The sequence below is a fragment of the Beta vulgaris genome, chromosome 3 (genome assembly GCF_026745355.1).
Source record: "Beta vulgaris subsp. vulgaris cultivar EL10 chromosome 3, EL10.2, whole genome shotgun sequence".
Lineage (NCBI taxonomy): Eukaryota > Viridiplantae > Streptophyta > Magnoliopsida > Caryophyllales > Amaranthaceae > Beta > Beta vulgaris.
Window position 1 is genome coordinate 8945710 of NC_079204.1, and position 21626 is coordinate 8967335.

Here is a 21626-nt window from a genome sequence, read left to right on the forward strand (position 1 = left end):
GATTTGCAGGTTGGATAATGTTGAAATTGGAGGTTGGATAATTGTTTGGAATTGCTGGAATTGCAGGTTGGATAATGTTGAAATTGGAGGTTGGATAATTGTTTGAAATTGCAGGTTGGATGTTGTTTGGGATTGGTGGAATTTTTTTGGCGTTCTGGCAGTTGGCCAGTTATGTGGGAAACAATTGGCTGAGCTATGTAGTGGGTACAAAACCGCTACTCTGAGTAGCGGTTTTAATGAATGAACCGCTACCTGGAGTAGCGGTTTACCCGAGGGAGGAAACCGCTACTCGGAGTAGCGGTTCACTCATTAAAACCGCTACTCTGAGTAGCGGTTTAGGTGAATGAACCGCTACTCGGAGTAGCGGTTTTGTTTGAAGTAAACCGCTACTCCGAGTAGCGGTTTACCTCCGTTAAAACAAAAAAAAAAAATTTTTTCGCGTGCCGTCCTACGTGGACGGTACGCAGGGAAATAAAAAATTTTCTAGCACATTTTGGGAATTAATCCCCTTTTTAGCATTATTCAAGGAAAAATTTTTTTGTTTACTTTAAGGTAAGAAGGAGGGAAATAAAATGAAAAGGAGAAGGGATAAAACAAACTGACAATCATTGGGAAGAAGTTAATAAGAAATGACGGAAAATCGAAAAAGGTTTCATTTCAAAAAAAAAAAAAAATTGGTTTAAGGTTGTAAGTTGAAAAACAATTTAAAAAATTATTTTTCGCAAAAAAGTAAATATAAACAATTATTTCTGACAAAAAACTTTAAACAATACCACATATTATGATTTCCTAATGACGCCTGCCTCACATAAAAACACTTGTATGAAACATACATTATTTGTGCATTTTATGACAAGCATGTCATATTATTGTCGTTACGTGAAGTATGTGTAGGGGTGTAAGTTATTTGGTTAAAAACCGAAAACCAAACCAAACCAAACCAAACCAAACCGAATTAGTAATTTGGTTTGGTTTTTTTTGAAATTCGGTTTGGTTTGGATTCAAAAAAAATTATTTTTTCGGTTTTTCGGTTTGGATTGGTTTTGGTTTTGGAAAACCGAAAAAACCGAATTATTGTCTATTATTTTTTTGTGTTTCTTTTTTTAAATATTAATTACAAAAATACTAAAATATTGTCACTTAAAATACAAATTATCAGAAAGTTTGGTTTAAATTCGGTTTGGTTTTTATCTTGGTTTGATTTAATTTCATTTCGGTTTGGTTTGGATTTTGGAATATGAAAAAAATTGGTTTGTTTTGGTTTGGATTTTGAAAGATAAAAAAATCCGGTTTGGTTTGGTTTGGTTTGGTTTTTGGTTTCATATTTTGGTTTGGTTTGGTTTGGATTGAGTCGAATTTCGGTTTGAATTTGGTTTGGAAATTCCAAAACCGAATTTATTTCGGTTTGGTTTGGTTTTGATCTAAAACCAAACCAAAAACCGAACTTACACCCCTAAGTATGTGTCATTCAAATCTATATACGCTAAAGTGCACAATAAATGCTAACTACATACATGTATTCGACCTAACATTTTCTATATAATTTTTTTTTATAAGGATCAAAATGCTTACATTAATTTCCTCTTGAAAATTATATACCAAAAGATATTCCAAGGTGTACCTCACCTAAAAAAAAAAAAAACTCAAGACCTTGTCCAACGATAGTAATAGAAAGCATTCCATAAATATACATATTTCTCCACATAAAAAGTCATAGGTATAAGATTTATTTATTCATAAAATCGGCTAATCTAAGCTTTAAATTCCAAAGGAAGGACGGCTGTTCAATTTCCACACACATCATCTTTCTCTTCCTGCAGGCCTCAGCTTTCTCATTCTCTTTACAACTTTTGAGCTTAATGCTCTCACTTGCCTTCCTAATATAATTTCATTCATCTTTATTCTCTTTAATTTCTTCAATTGCTTTTCTTCAAATAAAGTGATTTATATTATTAATTATTATATTTACCGTTAGTAGTTACCTTGTTAAAATACTATATCTTAAAATGGGGTACAAATCATTGGACAAAACAAAGCATAGAAAAGGTTTATGGTCACCTGAAGAAGATCAAAACTTAAGAAATTACATTCTTCAACATGGCCATGGCTGTTGGAGCAGTGTTCCTATTAATGCAGGTACATTTTTTATTAGAGAATATTTATAATTATTATACTTACTAGTTTTTTTTTTAATTGCATACCCCTATATTGTTGTTATAGTAATTTTGTTTTGGTCATTTTTAGATGACTTGAAAATTAAACAGAGCCTTGTTCAACGTAGAATTATATGCTCTTACACATGCGTCTATTCCTTAGACTTTGAGTGTTTGCTTTAAGTAATCCACATATAATAGATTCATGGTATAAGATTTGATCCCATGACTTTAATCTTATATACTAAAGTTTTCACCACTAAACCAAGTAACGTTTTGATGTTATAATTTTAAAGTAAGATAATTATAAATAAAAATTATAATTACATGACACATAGGCATATAGCTCGAGCCAAAAAACTAATTTGTCTTTATATTTAAGCATTTTTCTTTTATATATGGCCCCATTTCTCCAGTGTTGCTTATATTTGAGTCTTTTAATTATCAAAAGTATTGAGCTTTTATCCGGTTATGCTATGTTTGGATAGCAAGATTTCATTTCAAATCCTGGATTTGGATGAAATCTAGTGTTTGGATGGCATGGAATTTGAAATCATGGAATTTGTTCAAATTCTTATCAAAAGCTTATATTAGTGGAATTTGAAATTCAAGCTATTACCTTGTCATTTGAAATTCTCTCCCCATACATATCCCAACTTCATGAGTATCTATATATCAACTTCACTCATTTTCTTTCTAATATTTATTTCTCTCTCCTTTAATAAACCCACACTTTTTCTCTCTCTCTCCATTAAACCTCTATTTCTCTCTCCTCTATCAAACCCCCTTTACAAAACAATGATTAGGAATTGAAATACAAACTTTAAATTCAAGATTTCAATTCCATTATTTGAAATGAAATACAAGTTTCCAAACACTACCTTAAGTTATTTGAAATGCATGTCTTAATTATTGGTGAGAGAGGCAAATGGGAGCTGCATTATGAGTAATGTGAGTATGTGACCATTTCCAAGCTGCTTAATTAATCATAGCTAATTTCTAAAAACTTCTTTTTCAATAAGAACAAATAATGTATGTTCAAAAAAATAATTTGGGGTGTCATTTGAGTAATGCGTATATATTTTGAAGAAAAACTTGAATACGATATTGCTTAAGAAAACTCTCGCTAGCTTCACCATTCGTACTAATGGTTATTCCCTCGCTCCTTAGATATTTATAGTTTCATGACGACTGACGTCGATTTAATAAAGTACTGTAGTCTATGATTAGATTTTACAATATTTAACCATAGAAAATTATTTTAGAGCTATTTAGAGATGTAAGGGATTTCTTTTATTGAAGTATCTAATTCTTTGTTGTTCTCAAATAGTTGTAGATTTAACTTCCATGATTGCCAATATGTTACGTTAATCATTAATATCTTGATATACATAGTATTAAAAATCATCAGTTTTTGTTATGTTTAAACTGTAGAAATGTGGAGAATAATTATGTTAACCTGATATAATGATTGTGTTAACCTGATATGGTTAACCCTGACCTTCAATATATATATAGGGTTTACAATACAGTCATACAGACCTATGACTAGTAAAAGACCATTATACCCTTTACATATAATGTTACTCTAATATAAACGACAAGTTTAGAAGAATTAAGAAAAAAGCATGCTACTATAACATTATAAAAATTATAAAAAAAGGATTTAAGGTAAATAATTTATAAGTTTGACCAAAAAAGTGAAATTACATAATTATTTGAGGGGCAACTTATTAGGGGTTGAGACTTGAGACTATGTATGAACTGATTATGGATAATTGGAGTTTGATCGTGGCAATTTTCTTTTTTGTTTTTTTTTTTATTATTATTAAGAATGATTCATGTGGATATTTATTTTTGGAGAGATAACTAAATTATATTCCTCTAATTATACTTCCTCCTTTAACTAATTCTTTATCACAAAAAGATTTTAACAGAAAACAAAAGCGCAGAAAATATATAATAGCAAAATTTTACCCTCCACCTTAATTTATTAGAAAATGCACCTTAGTTCATTAGAAAAAGGACCTTAATGTTGAGAGCACAAACGAAGGATGATTCAAGCACTTTTGGTTCTTTTTGGCCAGAATAGAACATACTATTAGAATAAGTAAGACAGCATCTTGAGTCAAAAATAACTAGAATTTAAAGTGTACAAGCAAAAGATTGTGACAATGACTTAATATTTTTAATAAAAAGTAAATATACAATTACTCCAATTGCTTTTCAAGTTGACATTTATCTGAGAATAATTACCTCATCATTCTTCTTAGTCTTCAGAATTTAGAATTTTCTAAAAGATAGTTACTTCCTTCTTTAAATGTAATGAAGGGGTATTATTTGTCAGATACAAAATATTTATTTATTGTATTTAAAACGAAACGAAGAAAGTATATGAAAATCATCAAATTGTTCTTACTTTAATTTTCCTCATAAATTAATTATCATTTAAATTTTCAGGATTGCAAAGGAGTGGAAAAAGCTGCAGATTAAGATGGATTAATTATTTAAGACCAGGACTTAAGCGAGGCACATTAAGCCCTCAAGAAGAGGACACAATTCTAAACCTTCATTGTGCTTTAGGAAATAAGTAAGTGCAATTTAAATGATATCTCACTCTAAAAATAAATTCCAAAACTTTGCATTTATTATTGGAATCCTTTCAAATGTAAGAGTTAACTCATTACAGAGTTTGTCTGGTAAGAGACCGCCTACTTTTGAATTAAAATTAAGCAATGGTAAGCCTAATATTAAAAAGAGAATTAGCAATAGTAATTAGGTTAATTTCTTTCGGTGACTAATTTAATTCGTTTAGTGATTAGGTCTATTTTTATATTAAAATTAGACCGTCTCTTTTAATAATTTTTATACATTACATCACCATATAAAGTTGATTTTACAAAATTATTTCTCTAGAAAGATATTCATGACACTTTTTGCAATTGGCAAGAACTTGATTTATATGATTATAAATTTATATGTGGTTTCCATGAAATTGGCTAAATTATGTGGTAGAATAAAATAAAGTTTCATTGGATACGTCTATATCGGGCATGAATTTACCAATGCAATGTCAATTTTTTTATTTATTAAAGTTGCTTTATTTTGGCAGTCTCCTCCTAGGTTAAGTTACTCTTGGCATCAAGCCATATTTGAACATGCAGACAAATGCTACCAGCTACTATAATGCCAACCTAATGAGAAACAAAACCAAATACCCACCATTACTAAATTTGGCAAAGCATTAACTAGGTTATCTCTTACCCCTAAATTATGACTAAATTAGAAGTATGATTGTAATTTGTATAGTAATTAACCAAAAGCATCATCCCTAAAAAAAAAGCCTCATGAAGCAATACGTTGTAATATTCGCTAGGAAATAGAAACATTTTCTAGGCAATACATGGCTAATTCAATGAGCACTTACACTTTTAAGGTAATTTTTTCATGGCTAATTCAATTAAAAAATCATGAGGGGTTGATAACAATATTTATAATCACTTTCTAATGTAATTTCACTTTTAATTAGTAAAAATCACCATGACTACATCAAAGAAAAGCACTAGATATACAATGAAAAGAGTTCTAATCAACAATAATTAGTTTCAGCTAAAAAAATAATTACTAAAATCAGGTTTGATAGAATATACGCAAATATTGTCTTGTACCTAATTTACGCTAATGTATAACTTTTAGGATTGATGTGTATCTTAAATAGGTATAGGACAATATTGGAGTATATTCTATCAAGGTCAATCAATTATAGAAACACTTTTTGTGGACTAAAAATTAGATGAAGTGAACAAAGTCATAGAAATATTTTCTTTTTACTTTACGTTATGTCGACCTGGTCTAACAAATAACCTATTAATCAAAGAAATACATGCCAAATAAAAATGTAATATTTAGCTTTGTTCCTCATATCACCTTTAGGGGGTGTTTGGCTCACTAGTTTTAGGTATGAGGTATGGGTTTGGAATGAACGAAACCCATACCTAGTGTTTGTTTAACTTATTTTTAAATTTTAAACCCATACCTCAAACCCATAAGGTATGGGGTTTAGATTCCCATGGGGGGAGGTGGGTATGGCTCATACCTTACCTCTAGGTATTAAATAAAAGAAGATTTTTCATTCCTAAATGAAACCAAACACAAGGTATTAAGTATCAAGTTCCAAACCGATACCACCCTTGTTTCATTCCTGATTCCAAACCCATACCATTATATGAACCAAACACCCCGTTATAAACATTAAACAATCACCTTAATAATAACTGAATTTGCAAGTTCTTAGGAAGACTTGATCTTTAACAAAAACTTGGCTCAATCATTTGCACACAATGCATGTAAGCTAGTCCTAGAGTCGTTACTAGGAAGGCACATCCAAATATCCAATGCCTAATTTAAGTTAACTAATGTCTGCAAAATTTTTAAATTTGATTACCATACATTTCTCCCTTGATTATTACTTATGAAGAAGTAGATAGCATGTCATGATTGGCTTAATTATAGTATGATTGGGCTTTGGACCCTTATTTGAGCTCTTTATATTACCTTGAAATTTGGCCCACAATGCATTGTCCAGATATTTAAACCTCATTATTCTCTTTTCATATATACTTCCTCCGTTTTTTATCAGTTTACCCATTTTTTTCACAAAATTTTAGGAGAAATAATATTGTGAGACATAAAAGGAAAGCGAAACTATTATTTTATGTTAGAGTTAAATGTATGTGTGATGGAAAGTTAATGGTCACATTCCAAAAATATAAACAAAAGAAAACTAATAAGGGACATCCAAAAAGGAATACGGGTAAACTAATAAAGACCGGAGGTAGTAATTAATAAGTGTAGACATATTCTATTATCTATTATCTAATCATGTCTCTCTTTAATATTTTTTCTAATAGATGGTCTCAAATAGCACTACATTTACCTGGGAGGACTGATAATGAGATCAAGAACTTTTGGCACTCATATCTGAAGAAGAAGGTTGCTAAGACAGAAAAAATTAAACCCATCTCAGAAACCCAGTTCACTGAAGAAATTGAATCACCAATGAAATCAAATACGACGATTTCGAGTCTTGATTCATTTGGAAAGGTAGAAGATTATCCCATGGATGTCACTCAATTAGCTAGCAACAATAAAAGTTTCCTACCAAAACTTTTCTTTGCAGATTGGTTTAGCTTGGATAGTATTAATAATGAGCAAATTAACTTCCAAGATTATCATCAATATCCTAATTACAACAGTAGTATTAAGGATATTGATCATCTTATCAATTATAATATGAATCTTGAAGAAGATCTTCCTCAAGGAGTTACATACAATGAAGGATCATGTAGCAATGATGAGTTACGTAATGAAGCACAACATGCGATATTTGATTCACAGTTCAAGATTGAAGATCAGACTTTAGAGACAACGCAACTTAGCGATTTATTATATGGGAACGAAACTTCAAATAGTTGTTTCATAGAATGTAATTCAATGTATATATAAGGGACTTTAGATTATACTACATTTAAAATCAAAAGCAACTCTTGGAAAAATTATTGCATAATTAGTGTTATTTCTCTGGGTATGAGGTGGACTAATACAATAAGAAATAAGAATGAGGCAGTACATATTTATTCGTTTTGAATCAGACCTTTCCTCTCCTTACAACAAGTCAGGGTCGGCTTTTATCATGTTCAACATGTTTCATGGCACAGGGCCCCTTATATACTCTTTTCATAATATGATTGTATGAAGTGAAGAATCATGAATGGATGAGCTATACATTATTGAATTCTTCAAATATGAATTCGCACAGGGCCTCTATATAGTTCGAGACGGTCCTGCAACGAGTCTAGTTACTTACTAGCCTAAAAACATAGATTTCTTGACATACTGTTGGTAAATGATAAGAAGATCCACCAGATAAAAGTAAAGACATACTCAAATTCAACGAAGAGCTAAAATGACACACATAGCAGCTAAAATATGTGTAACACAGCATACCCATCGTCTACCAGAACTTACTTTGTCTCAACTCCCGTTTAGAGCATATTTATACTTCCTCCATTTCAAAATACTCGCTACACTTTCTATTGTGGGAAGTTTCATATTACTTGCTACACTTTCTTTTTGGGCAATAAACTCTTTTTATCTCTCTCTTCCCACATGGATCCCTTTTCTTTTTACTCTCTACCTCTCTCTTCTCCAAAAATTGTCTAAGATTCCGTAAATTGAGAAGTGTAGCGAGTAATATGAAACGGAGGAAGTATATGATTTAGTTTGTTGCAAGATATTGTTTAAGTTTTCAAAAAACGCTAGCTCTAAGCTTTCCATGCTCATGCAATTGTGACATTTTAATATTTTACCAGTGAACTAAAAAACAGAAGCGAAACAATTTGGAAATCAAATGATTAACTAAGCAATTAACAGCTTTTAGAGACTAAAAACAGTATAATAATATCTGCTAATCAGAAAATCAGCAGTAAAAAAAATCTTGTGGGTCGTTCTATTTATGCTCTGTGTTTTTGGATTGAGAGAATCTGAACTTAATTAAACTGAGAAAAACTGAAGTGCAAAAAGGAATTGAATTGAAAATAAGTCCAAAAAATGGACCTTAATTTTACTTTTTTTTTGGGTTTTCCACATAGTATTTCTGTGTTTTTCGAAATTCTAAATTATACCCGACGTATTTGAATTTTTCACGTTGTACCCCTAAGATTCCTTAACGTTACACACAATACGCTTATGCACCTGGGATTTTCTTATCCTGTGGGCATAGAGTTGGATTTTTTAGCCTTGTTAGTTGACTAAGGTTTGAGATATGATCTAATAAATTGAAGACTAAGTGAGATTTTAGAGTAGGATTTTCTATTAGTAAGGGTATTTTGTTGATGTTTAGAAAATTTACGAGTATAATATGGAAAATTAAAAAAACTGGATATGACAAATAATTTCGAAAAACACATAAGCACCACGTAGAAAAAAAAAATAGTCAAACTTTTTGTTGACTACTAGTTTCTCCTCAAAGCATACGGAAGCAGCCCATCAACAGTGACAGAACATTCAAGCTGCCATGCTGGCAAACTAGCCTGTGTCAGAATATATCCACCAGAAAAAAAAAAAAAAACCTTCCTCTTTCCAGCTAGGTTTTAGTTTATAACGGTTTTAATTGTTTTTTGCAAAAGTTGATTCTCGATTGGTTAAGCATTTGGAACGACTTTACCTGCCCAATCAACAAAATCTAATATAATACTCCCAAGTCTCCAACTGTGTTAGATTCCTTATTTTCTTATCAATGTCATTTGAATTATTATTAAGAAATCCAAAAACTTTGTCCTGTTCTTATATTTTTATGATCAATTTGGTTTTTATTTTTATGATCAATTTCGTTTTTATGTATGGTTTTACATGTTTGACCTTTTGGACTAATAGATGTTCAATTTACAGTTTTTGGTCCTTTGGAATATCAATAACCTTTCATGTATGCCCAATTTCATACATATAATATAAACTTGCATCTTTGTTTGTGTTGCACCAAATTTATTACTTGCATTTTTTGAAAATTAGATTCATAGACTAGAGAATTTGGTTAAGAATAATTTAGTCACAAAATTCAAGTTCCAAACTTAAAAATATACTTGAGCACGCATCATGATTCATGAACATACGATACTCCTATATAGTATACATGATAGATAGCGCATAAATGTTTATATAGTGTGCTTTTTGTACATAAAATGATGTCTGGCTCATCTCCTCCCCGTTAGACAAGAATTTTTAAGGTTAATCGCGCTGACATGTTTGAGATTGGATGATTTTGCTCATCTCCGAGATGGAGTTATTCCAACACTACCTTGAAACACCGTAATACTAGTGGATTAAGAATAAATCCCACTATTAGACATGTAATAATATCCACTATATAACATATCTGCAGCAGAAAATTCTATGAAATCACTTCCTAATGCACTTTGATCCTTGAACCTAAATGGTGAATCCAGCATTCCCTTCTGCAAATCATCTCCACCATCCTCACAAAACTTGTCGCTGCTCGACGACGAGCCAGCTTCATTAATATACCCAAAACCATTGAGAAATTCATCCTGTTTCTCTGTTGTGCAACCAAAACCATTTTTTTCAGAAGTTAACTGATAACTAATTAGCCCATTTTGCCCTACATTGTTACTAATTGGAAGCCAGTCAGCAAAAGCAAGTTTGGGTAGAAAACTTTCATGAGTTTGTACTTGTTCTCCACTTTCAAAAGATGTATTTCTTTGATTCACCAGAAAATCATTTTCTTCTGTGTTTGAGATATCAGCAAATTTAGGTTCTGTATAAGTAGCTTCAGCATCTCTAGAAATACTTGCTCTTTTCTTCAAGTAAGAGTGCCAGTAGTTCTTTATCTCATTGTCTGTCCTTCCTGGCAAGTGTTTTGCTATTTGAGACCATCTGCTCAATTGCATAGAATTGGTTAACTTTATTGTATATCAATTCATCCCCTATTTGAGAATACCATAATTATAGAGATGGAAAATAGGTCGTATGGATTAGTTTCGATCAGTCTCCAAGACATACCTTTGACCTACGGTATCTTCTATCTGATCTTATTAGTAAAAAAATATAAAAAATTGATATTACGAATTTACACATTGAGACGAATCTAACAAGATCCCTCGTGAATATGTTTTTTGGTATACATTAGTAAGAAGATTTGGTCAAAGGTTTTAAAATTTGACTCTCAAAATAGAAATGGAAACTATATTTTGGAAAGGGAAGAGGAGGGAGACACCGAAAATGGTAAATCCTTTTATACTCTTGAGTAATAAAATAAAAATTCACCATCTTTTACCATTATACCCTCTATTACCAAAATATTTACATCATTCTTGATTTATTGGGTTTCAAAAAATAAAAGAAAAATATACAATGAACTTTATGAATTTTTCGTATACATTATTACGCTATTGATCTGTTGTTTATTTTCGCACGCATCGCGTGCATAGAAGACTAGTATTATTTACGTCAACAGTCAACAAAATAACACAACTAACAACTTCTAAAGTATGTACAGCCTTTTCCTTAACATATTCTATTAGCATTATTCCTAGATTAGATGTGGAACATCCAATGATATCACCTATATAGTATTTTACTTCTACCAATAGATTTCAAGACCTTTGTTTTTTCATTTTGTCCTTTTTGTTCAAGATGACTTGCAAATTGAATTTGGCTATTTAATTTGACTAAATCTTAAATATCTCATAGTCAACTATGTAACCAGAGCCCCTCAAAAAAAAAAAAAAAAAAAAACTATGTAACCAGAGTGCATGAGACTAGCGAAAAATAAAATATAACACGATAAAAGTTACATATGAACACTTTGGAAAATCTAATATAACACCAACTTTAAACACAAGTACTATAATAATGTCTTTTTCAGATATTTCCGTAAGATGGGGACATATTCGAGGAGCCAATGAAAGATTAATTCCTAATCAACTGAATTCTTTTTAATCACTCTTACAGACCTATCAGACGTTGAACAAGATTAAAAGAAATGTAATTAAGTATCACTGCAGAATAATAATACATCATAACATTAGTCTAATTACAAATGATTAAGCATCTTTTTAATTCAAAGGTGAAAATGAGAGGAGTTAAGAAACTTACTTGTTCCCTAAGGTTTGGTGAAGAGTCAGAATCATTTCTTCTTCTTGTGTGCTAAACATGCCTCGTTTCAATCCCGGTCTCAAGTAATTAATCCATCTTAATCTGCAGCTCTTTCCATTCCTCTGCAACCCTGAACAAGACAAGTTATTATATGTATAGCTGCCTCACAAGTCATAAGGCTACAATAAAATTGACATGAATAATCTCAATTTCGCAAGTCTTCTCGAAATAATCTCAACTTTGAATTATTTTCGGATAATACCAACTTTAGGAGGTACCTTCTCAAAATAATCCGAAGTATTAATTTTTTGTATATTATAGACCTAAGATGGATTAGTATAGGTAAAAAAAATTTAGCTTATTTTGAGATTGTCCCCTTAAAGATTAGAATTATTGTGAAATAATTCAAAGTTTGGATTATTTCGAAAAGACAAATAAAAGTTGGGATATTCATATCAATTTTTCGTTTATTATTTAATTTGCCTGTAATAGTTGTTGAAAGAGAATATTGTCCATCATGTCATGTTAATGTTAGTATGTTACGTAATTCGCAGTAAAAAAAAATGGGTATGCAGACCAACGAACGCAATTACATATGTTTGTTACATTACATGTATTGTTTCATGATGAAAAGTACTTTGCTTAACTCATACATACTACACAAATGGTTTTAAACTACGTTATTGGACTCTTCTTATCATCCCGAGGTATCAATTGTTAGATATAAAAAAACACACTGACATATATGTGGATACTAATGTTATGGACCAAAGAAACGGACGTACACTATTATCTCATACTTGTGTATCTTAACATAAGTACTACGTGTTTTTGTAACATAAATACTAAACACAATAACCACGCATATATACTATGTTATTTGGACTTTTCATTTTACCTCAAGTACTTATGTCGGGTTTTTGGACTTTCACATAGGTATAAACACTTTGTCATAAACGAGTTTGACAATTGAAAATATACTGGTGTAGAACAAAAGTACTCGAATCCAAGTAACGCATTTCATTTACGTGTTTATTATTAGAACAATGATATGTAAGAATAAGAGAAGGCAAGTTAATAAGTAAATCGATGAATGCAAAAAAGAAAGAAGAACCTGAATGAATATGGTTAGTTTCAGTTAGCATTTCTATCAAACTATTAACTTACCAGCGTTGAGAGGCACAGAACTCCAGCAACTAATGCCATACTGAAGAATATAGTCTTTCAGCCTTTGATCTTCTTCAGGTGACCATAATCCTTTTTTGTGCTTTTTTGTTGATTTTTCTGAAGATCTCAACCCCATTTTTGCAAATTAGTAAGAAAAACAAGCTGCTTAGGGTCAATAATGAAATAAAAGTGTAGGACAAGCAGCCCTTTTGCTTGGAATATGAAGCAAAGATGACTTAAAATACAGCCGCCCAAATTTTCTCTATTTTAAAAGGGAAAAAAAGATAATGAGATTATTGTATCTTAATTGTCATTTAGCACAAAGATAATAATCATGATTTTGCTTTTTTAAAAATTTCATTTAAATGAGTAAACAACAAAACAAATGCTACTTGTCTCTAGTTTGTTAAAAGCCATTGTTATAATCATTTTTGTGAATGTCTATATTTTTATAGGGGAGTAGGGGACTTTTGCCTTTAGAGTAATTTCTAATTGGCCCTTGGACCACAAAAACTTAGTCTTTGCTTAGGATTCCTTATACAATAGTAGTATAAGTTATTTAGTAAAAACAGAAAAAGGAATACAAAATTTAGCTGTAGAAATCAATTAAAAACTTGTTTTTCTTAGTTTAGATTCACTAATTAGCAACTTAATTATTGGAGAATCATAACAGTGATGGTTTTCAAGATGATGTCAGCACAACCGTAATTACTAGGATTAAAAAATATGACTCTTTACTAAAGTTTGTTTGATTAGAGACTGTGTACATTATTGGCTTACTGTCTATATTACTCGAATCCACGCACTCTTATTAGACACGAATACTACTAGTTCAAGTATCAAATTCGGCTATTTTGATATAGATTTCTATATATGATCCATATTGATGTATGAATTGTCTAAGTATTGAGTAACTGATACATATATTGAAGCCAATAAAAAGTGTGTAACATAGGCCATAGCCACATATGACGTAGGTGTTAGCTTAGGATAAAAAAAAAACTCTAGTTGGCTGAATTTTTAGTTGGTCAAACAAATATACGATAGTTATAGAATCAACTCATCAAGATAGAGTGACGTTACAAAGTGCCTCCACTAAATTCATGGGATAAAAATTTAGCCAAATATTCATACTATCGGACAGATTGATCATAAGTGCAATAAGAGCAGTACTTGTTATTTATAAATCAACTTGTGTATATGTGTGTTAAATCTTACTTTTTGTCCAAAAAAAATCAGTGATAACTGAAAAATAATAAAAATTGCATCAATTAGCATTATCTTTTTCCCCCCAAAAATGCAATTGAATATTTATAAGAATCCTTTTTTGTGTTGTTTAAGAACCAATTATCTATAAATCATCTTATTTATGTAATTAAGATACTTATCATTTATAAATCAATACCTATTTTTATTTTTTGAGGGGAATAAATCAATACCTATTTGTATATTTGTTAATTTGATGAAATTACACCATTATCCCTGGTCACTCAAGCTGAGAACTAGCTAGCTAATAGTGTGTTATCCTCCCTCGTGAAGTCGTGATAATATGGAAGGAAACAGGACAGCTACCCGGTATCTGACATGGGTTACTGTCATACTTAGGTAGTCAAATTCTGCTAGGGATGTTTTCTTTGTAGATAAATAGATTATATTTAATCTTATTTTTGAAGTTGATAAATTTAGAACAGTGGGTTCTATTTTTATCAGTAAAATCCGCAACTCCCTTGGGAGAGGAATGGAACCTAACCATTCCGAACTGGGCCTCAATCCGGATGTAGCCCGAAGGGTGAACCGGGTGCAAACACCAAAAAAAAAAAAAAATGAAGTTGGATCAATACTATAACCTTTGCCCTGTTGCGCAATTAATTTATATACTTGATCAAGATAAAGATGGCAGTCAATAACAACCTTTTGTTTCTTGAAGTGGTTATATATTCAAAAGACACCACATGTTGGACTACTAGTCTACTACAGAGTACAGATTACTGTATTTTTTGGTTCATACATAAATACATGTCTCTATACTCGTATATCTGTCGACGCACTTTTATGCTAGGTTGTACAGAGACGAATACTGGTACAGGTTTCGATTCGGGTATAAGAATGTAAAATAACAAATTTTAAAATTTTAGGAATAGGCAGACGTACCCATATAGGCATACAGGATATGTATCGTATCGGGTACGTGACATAGCAGAAGTGCTCGTTTAAGGTAACTATTTTTAGGAATTCTTGTGGGGATTTAAGTACTATAAGCGGAATTTCATGAATCATATTCATAAGCACTTAAAACAAGATCACATACATATACAATCAAGGATCACATAATTGTTAAGAATTAGCCTTTGAAGCTTGATTTACACGAAATTTGTTACAATCCGGAGATAGAACCGCAAATGTGATTCATCTACTTGGTCCACCATTCCGGATCAACGTTCCAGCAATGCTAGTTGGAAGGAAGAATATTTTTCTTCTATTTCTTGGAGTTAACCGTGACTTTTCAAAGAATAAGAGAGAGAAGAATATTGAAAGAGATCTTGTATCTTATCCTTGTGATTACTTGTACAAGTATATTTAGCTAGGTTAGAAATCTCCTTCCTCTCCCCTCTTGGCCGGCCACCCTAGAGCCCTTTCGGACTCTAGGTTTTTCTTTTATTGATCCAAATAATTATGTGTGACCTAATATGATCCGTTTAATTGGGCTCTGGATTTATAATTTACTAACACGGAGTTCTATAGCATTCTCTAGCAAGACGTATAGACGATACAATTTAATAAATTTATTATCTCCATAATACGATCCATATTATATTTAGTAATTGCATTAAAGTCGATGACATAATTCCTTTTAATTTCATCTTATATATTCCAGTGTTTTAATACCCCATAGTTGCATCTCTTCAGAAAAGAACCTCATACTTAAAAGTAAAAACCTCATGAAGATTTTCCTTATCAACCCTGCACCGTATTTTTTTCTTGGATCATATATAAGTCTCTGCAAGTACAAGACTAGGTCAGTAGGTCACCATCTGGAAAGAATATAGATACAAAAATGTTATTAAGATTGGAATCCTAAAATTAGTAAAATAGTTATAATTATGCTACAACTTAGTAAAAACTAATATTAAGAATTTCTGCACATTAATATTAACTTGTTTCATTCTCAAAATGATGATAGTAGTTTAATCTCTATTATATAAGTGAAAGGGGAGAGAAAGATAATGCCCCCCTTAAAAAAAGTCTGATATACTCTTAATGCATTTGAATTGCTATATACTACCTCTATATTTTTTTAATTGCATCATTTAATTTTGTGCCACTATTTATCAACTAAGTTTGTTAAACTATCTCACATTATTATATAAGAAACAACATAGTCAAGTGGAGTCTTGTTAGATTCATCTCAATGCGAAAATTCCAAATATCAAATTTTAATAATTTTTACTTATACCCAATATAAGAGATATTAACATTCAAATAATCGCCTCGGCAAATGTGAAAAAGCAAATGTTGCGACTAAAAAATACAGAATATCTTTTTTCTTCCTACTTGCCATATATATAATTGTAGCATCGTAAAATCATATTAAGATCCTACCATGTGAATTTTTATAATTGGGTAGGATCGAAAGATCTTACAAAATTAAGATCCCGTACAGGATCGAACATATAAGGTCCTTATGGATCGTAAGAATCATAGGATAGTAAGATCTGGATCGAAATTTTAATGACCATGAGACATTTGGGTCGGGTTAGAAGTACGCCTAGGGGTGATAATGAGCCTGACAAGCTCGCGAGTAGCTCGGGCTCGGCTCGGTCAAAGCTCGGCTCGTTGAAGCTCGGCTCGAGCTCGGCTCGGCTCGAGACTTAAACGAGCCGAGCCGAGCTAGGCAAAGCTCGGCTCATAAAGCTCGTGAGCAGCTCGTTTATTATTTTATATTAAAAAATATTATATTTAAAAAAATATTTTATATTAAAAAAAATTTAATACTAATTTATATTTTAATTTAGATTACAAATTATATATTTTAATTTGTGATCCAACTTCACCTCTACTCCACTAGGCACTAAAGTCCCACATTGGTTAAGAAAACAAGGATCAACCTTATTCTTTTTATAAATAGCTACTATTCCTTACTTCAACTTAAAGTTTAATTTTGTATCTCCTGTTGGTTGAAAAACAAAAACTATACTTTAATTTATTTTCTTCATAGAGGAAATAAAGTATAATTTTAAATAGTTGATTATTTAATACTTAAAATATTTGATAATTTTTTCTTTAACAAAACATGGAGTCCCACATTGAAATTTTAACAAGCTAGGAGGGATTCAAGTTATAAAAGCATATGTAAACAAAACAAGGGTATAATGAGTTTTTTTTCTTAACAAAACATGGAGTCCCACATTAAATTTTAGCAATGCTAAGAGGGATTCCAAGTTATATAAGCATATGTAGAATGAGTTTGTTTATCTTAAACAAAACTAAAGTTCCACATTGAAATGGGGATAGTGAGTTTGTTTTTCTTTAACAAACCATGAAGTCCCACATTGAAATCTTAGCAATGCTAAGAGGGAAATCAAGTTATAAAAGCATATGATGGGTGAGTGAACAAGCTCACCTACTTCGAGCCAAGCCGAGCTCATTAGTCGAGCCTAAATGAGCTCGCGAGCCGATCCTAAACGAGCTCGCAAGCCGAGCCTAAACGAGCTCGCGAGCCGAGCTCGAGCCCCAAATTTCCATCACGAGCCGAGCTCGAGCTCGGCTCTCCCAAGCTCGGCGAGCTCACGAGCCGAGCCGAGCCTGAGAAATTTTAAACGAGCTCGAGCCGAGCCTAGTGCTATTCAGGCTCGGCTCGCTCGATAAGCACCCCCTAAGTACGCCTATAATACAAAATTAATTAAATATAGTAAGTAGTAACTTTTTTTTGGGCCCCTTTGGGATCCCATTGATAAGATGAAGGACCATGCTTCAGGCTAGTGTCAACGTGATTAAAAATGACTGTTACTATATATAATCAATTCAATAAAAGATCTTGTAAGCATTTCATCATGCTTGATAATTTTATCAAAAATCTTAAAAAAGGAAACGAATAGACTTACGCATAGATAAGTCGTACACTATATCCCAAAGACTTTTCAAGTCCAAATTTTTCTTGTCGTCTTTGCAAAGCTAATACCTCTAATCATACAATATTAAAGAAAAACATTACTACAAATGAACTACAAAATAATGAAACTTTAAAATAAAGATAATACATATATGTCTAATGCCTTCACATAGGAAGGAATATATTCATGTCATTTCTACATTTTTGATGAGTAATTCATTTGTAAAGCAGATTTATAAAGATACAAGGTATGTAAATATCTTAGTTGTTTATGTGCCTTGCTAAAATAATACTCCCTCCGTCTTTTTTTATTTGCTACAAGCACTTTTTCACAAAGACCAAGGAGGGAGTGGGGACCATTGACATAAATGGAATTAATAAAAAAGCAAATAGGTAAATTGTGGGACCTATGTTTATATATGGAAACATTTACAAAATCAAGAAGGAGTGATGGAAATTTGTAAATAAAGTGGGACCTATGTACTATATATGAAAATATTTGCAAATGTAGCAAATAAATTGAAACACCCCTAAATGGCAAAATGTAGCAAATAAAAAAAGACGGAGGGAGTAATATTATTAGAAGTACAAAAAGAAATTTGATAGGGAAAGGAAAAGGATGTTGAAATATCTGATGTGATAGTTTACGTTTGTCAAACAATTTTTAGCTATCAGTGTATAATTTTACTTGCATGACTGGATACTTAGTTATAATTGGATTACACTCAAAAATCAAAATTAGTTGGCATAATGTTTGGTTGTGACACACTAACAGTAGTGAGTAAGAGAGAAGAAACAATGAATGTACTGTTTTTTATTTATTTACTAATTTACTATTATTATTGAAGTATGAGGAAAAACAGTTGGGTAAACATCACCATATTTATTTACGCGAGATAAAAGTAATGATTTTTCTTTCTATCTTATTTATGAAAATATTGACTATTATTCTATACTTCTAGTTACACAATCATGCTCCGATTGCCACAGCGGTAGATATAGAGATTTTAATAATACACCTTAACGACCAATGGTTAACAATGGCTCTGATGGGCGGTTTTGCTAGAATAGGCATTTTTTGATATAATATCCATAAAAAAATACATAAAAATATTGTAAAATTAATTTTTCTATAAAAATTATTTAAAACCCGAAAAAGAAACTTATTCGTGATTTGGACTAAAAATCAAAATTTTAAAAAATGCGGACCAAATTTTTTTTTTGGTCTGGACCAAAAATCAAATATTCAAAAAACTTGGACCTAATTAGGGCCTTAATATGTAAGTTTGCCCTTTGGCTTCCAAAATCTCATAAACGGGCCTGGCTTCAGCACCTATCACAAATGAGTCAGCCCGGTTACACAGGTCAACGCTTGAGAGTAGGAGGATTAAGGGAATCCTTACCCACAAGCACAAATAGGTAGTGGGCTCGAACTTGTGAACTCAAAGTTACAAGATAAGTTCCCCACCAACTCTACTAAGCAAGCTTGGTCATAGTAAGTAGTAACTTAATTACTAGTGACGAGCTAAATGCAAGAGTAAATACAATAGAAGTAACCTGTTAAAATACAAGTGTATGATATTATTACGTTTTCTGATGATAACTTCGTATTGTATTAAAAGAGATTAACGCCATGTTTTTTTGGACTTAGGGACTAGGGTCTGTTCTCCCCAACTTATTTTCAGTTCAATTCAGCTGTTTTATGCCGAAGAGAACAAGCCCTTAAGTTCAGTTCAGTCAAAATAAATTTAGTTTAGTTCAGTTAGAATAAGTTTAAAAGAACAGGGTTTAAGAACATAGAAGACTTGGAACAAAAATTATTTTCCTATGTTTCTATAGAGCTGTACCTCGCTCACTGAAATGATGAATCATACTTAAAGTTCTACAATAATTGAAAGATATTATATCGTTGTTGTGATTGTGATTAATAAATAAAACAAAGACTTGATGCAATGTAAAATATGTCATCATAGTTATAATTACCATGAATCAGCTAATCTAGTCTGTAATACTCCCTCCGTCCCATAATATAGTGCTTGCATTCCTCTTTGGGTGTCCCAAAATGTTGTGCCTATTTCTTTCTTATCAATTTGTTTGGACTAAATTATCCTTCATTTCTACATAAAACTTTCCAAAATACCCCTACTTTCTTTTAAAATATGTGCCCCTATTAATTGTTTTACACCATTCCAAGGTATATTTATTGCTCTTTCATTTTAGTTTAAAGGAAAAAGAAGAAAAAAAACTAGTTCCAAAACAAAAACACCCAATAAACATTTACTTAAATATATATTTTTGTGAAATCCTAAAACTCTTTCCATTTTTCTTAATTCTTGTGAAAAATGAGAAGTGAGCACTATATTATGGGACGGAAGGAGTACTAATCATAGAAAACCGACAATGAATACATTAGCCTCGTGTAAATGAAACCATTTGGTTTTCTAACGAACTGGTGAATGACAGGTTCACAAAATTTTATTTTCCAAATGACAACTACGAGTACAATATTTTTCTGATGAAACTTCCTGACAAACTCTACATTATCATTACTGTATTAAACAACGAGGGGGAAGAAGAGGAAACATCATTATGAAAGCAACCCTGCAATATTTATATTCTACACAAACATAAGTGTTGTTTAAATATTTTTGGTTAAAATACCGCCTACTTTTAAATTAAAATGAATCATTGTTCCGGGTAATACCTTGTGCTATTGCGTATAATTCGTTTATAATTTTTTTATGAAATTAATTGAATTACATGTCCCCATATCAGCGTATACATATCAGAGTTTACAAATATTACAATGTAACAAAGTTAATTTGATATTTTACTATTATTTTAAATGAAAACTTGATAGGTAAAATAACTTGTAACATGAAAATATATTAGTATATTACTCATTTACTATCATTAAGTTGTATTCAAGTCCAATATTGAGAAGAGAACGTCTATTTAATAATTTGTATATTTTCAAATTTTCTTTTTGCTATCATTAAAAGAAATTGTTCTTGTAGCAAAGAGCACATGAAAAAATGGTAAAGCAAATTATAATTTTTTTTATTTATGGGAAAAGCAAATGATTTATATATTGAAGATATTAGATATGATATGTAGTATTAGCTTCCCTCGTCTTCTATTAAAATCATCAAGTCTTGCTTGTGCTTAGTTAGAAAACAAAAATGTCATATTTTGGACAAAACGCTATCTAGTATTTTATGGTGATCAAGCCAAAACAAGCCAACGAGGTACTAAACATCACAATTATTCTCTTTGCTGAGAGCCTGAGATAAATGCCAAATTTTTATGGGCCCATAATTATTGTGAAAATTTTTTAACAGGAAATCATCAGTATAACTTGTTAAGTGAGAAAACTTCCGGTTCTCTCTCTAGTTTTCTAGAGAGAGTTTGTTCCCTCTAGGTTTTTTCTTGAGAGGGTTTCTTCCTAGCCTCCACGGTTAGGATTTTCACTTTTTTAAAGCTTTCTCCTTCCTTCTTTCTTTCTCTTCTTCTTCTTTCATCCT

General features: G+C 31.3%; 2 protein-coding genes across 3 annotated transcripts; one reads left to right on the plus strand and one right to left on the minus strand.

The window, feature by feature from the left end:
* The first annotated feature begins 1639 nt into the window (after positions 1 to 1639).
* LOC104884590 (transcription factor LAF1-like) lies at positions 1640 to 7867 on the plus strand. The gene is made up of 3 exons (XM_010669272.3): positions 1640 to 2136; positions 4614 to 4743; positions 7064 to 7867. The coding sequence occupies exons 1-3, from the start codon at positions 2007 to 2009 to the stop codon at positions 7656 to 7658; spliced, it is 855 nt and encodes a 284-aa protein (XP_010667574.2). The 5' UTR covers positions 1640 to 2006; the 3' UTR covers positions 7659 to 7867.
* A 1953-nt stretch (positions 7868 to 9820) lies between these two features.
* Positions 9821 to 13276, minus strand: LOC104884591 (transcription factor MYB86). 2 transcript variants are annotated; one of them, XM_048640174.2, is made up of 3 exons: positions 12993 to 13205; positions 11826 to 11947; positions 9821 to 10604 (listed from the first exon to the last, which is right to left on the minus strand). In XM_048640174.2, the coding sequence occupies exons 1-3, from the start codon at positions 13029 to 13031 to the stop codon at positions 10034 to 10036; spliced, it is 732 nt and encodes a 243-aa protein (XP_048496131.1). In that variant the 5' UTR covers positions 13032 to 13205; the 3' UTR covers positions 9821 to 10033. The 2 variants fall into 2 exon arrangements, with proteins under 2 accessions (XP_048496131.1, XP_010667575.2); XM_010669273.4 differs by having other exon boundaries at positions 9826 to 10604; positions 11826 to 11955; positions 12993 to 13276.
* Positions 13277 to 21626: the final 8350 nt, after the last annotated feature.

Excerpts from the sequence above, each read along its gene's own strand:
- LOC104884590 (XM_010669272.3), top strand. The coding sequence starts at position 2,007 with ATGGGGTACAAATCATTGGACAAAACAAAGCATAGAAAAGGTTTATGG. Across the intron at positions 2,137-4,613 it reads CAGTGTTCCTATTAATGCAG|GATTGCAAAGGAGTGGAAAA; the intron begins GTACATTTTTTA and ends TTAAATTTTCAG. Across the intron at positions 4,744-7,063 it reads CATTGTGCTTTAGGAAATAA|ATGGTCTCAAATAGCACTAC; the intron begins GTAAGTGCAATT and ends TTTTTCTAATAG.
- LOC104884591 (XM_010669273.4), bottom strand. The coding sequence starts at position 13,128 with ATGGGGTTGAGATCTTCAGAAAAATCAACAAAAAAGCACAAAAAAGGA. Across the intron at positions 11,956-12,992 it reads TTCTGTGCCTCTCAACGCTG|GGTTGCAGAGGAATGGAAAG; the intron begins GTAAGTTAATAG and ends TGTCTTGTTCAG. Across the intron at positions 10,605-11,825 it reads CACCAAACCTTAGGGAACAA|ATGGTCTCAAATAGCAAAAC; the intron begins GTAAGTTTCTTA and ends GCAATTGAGCAG.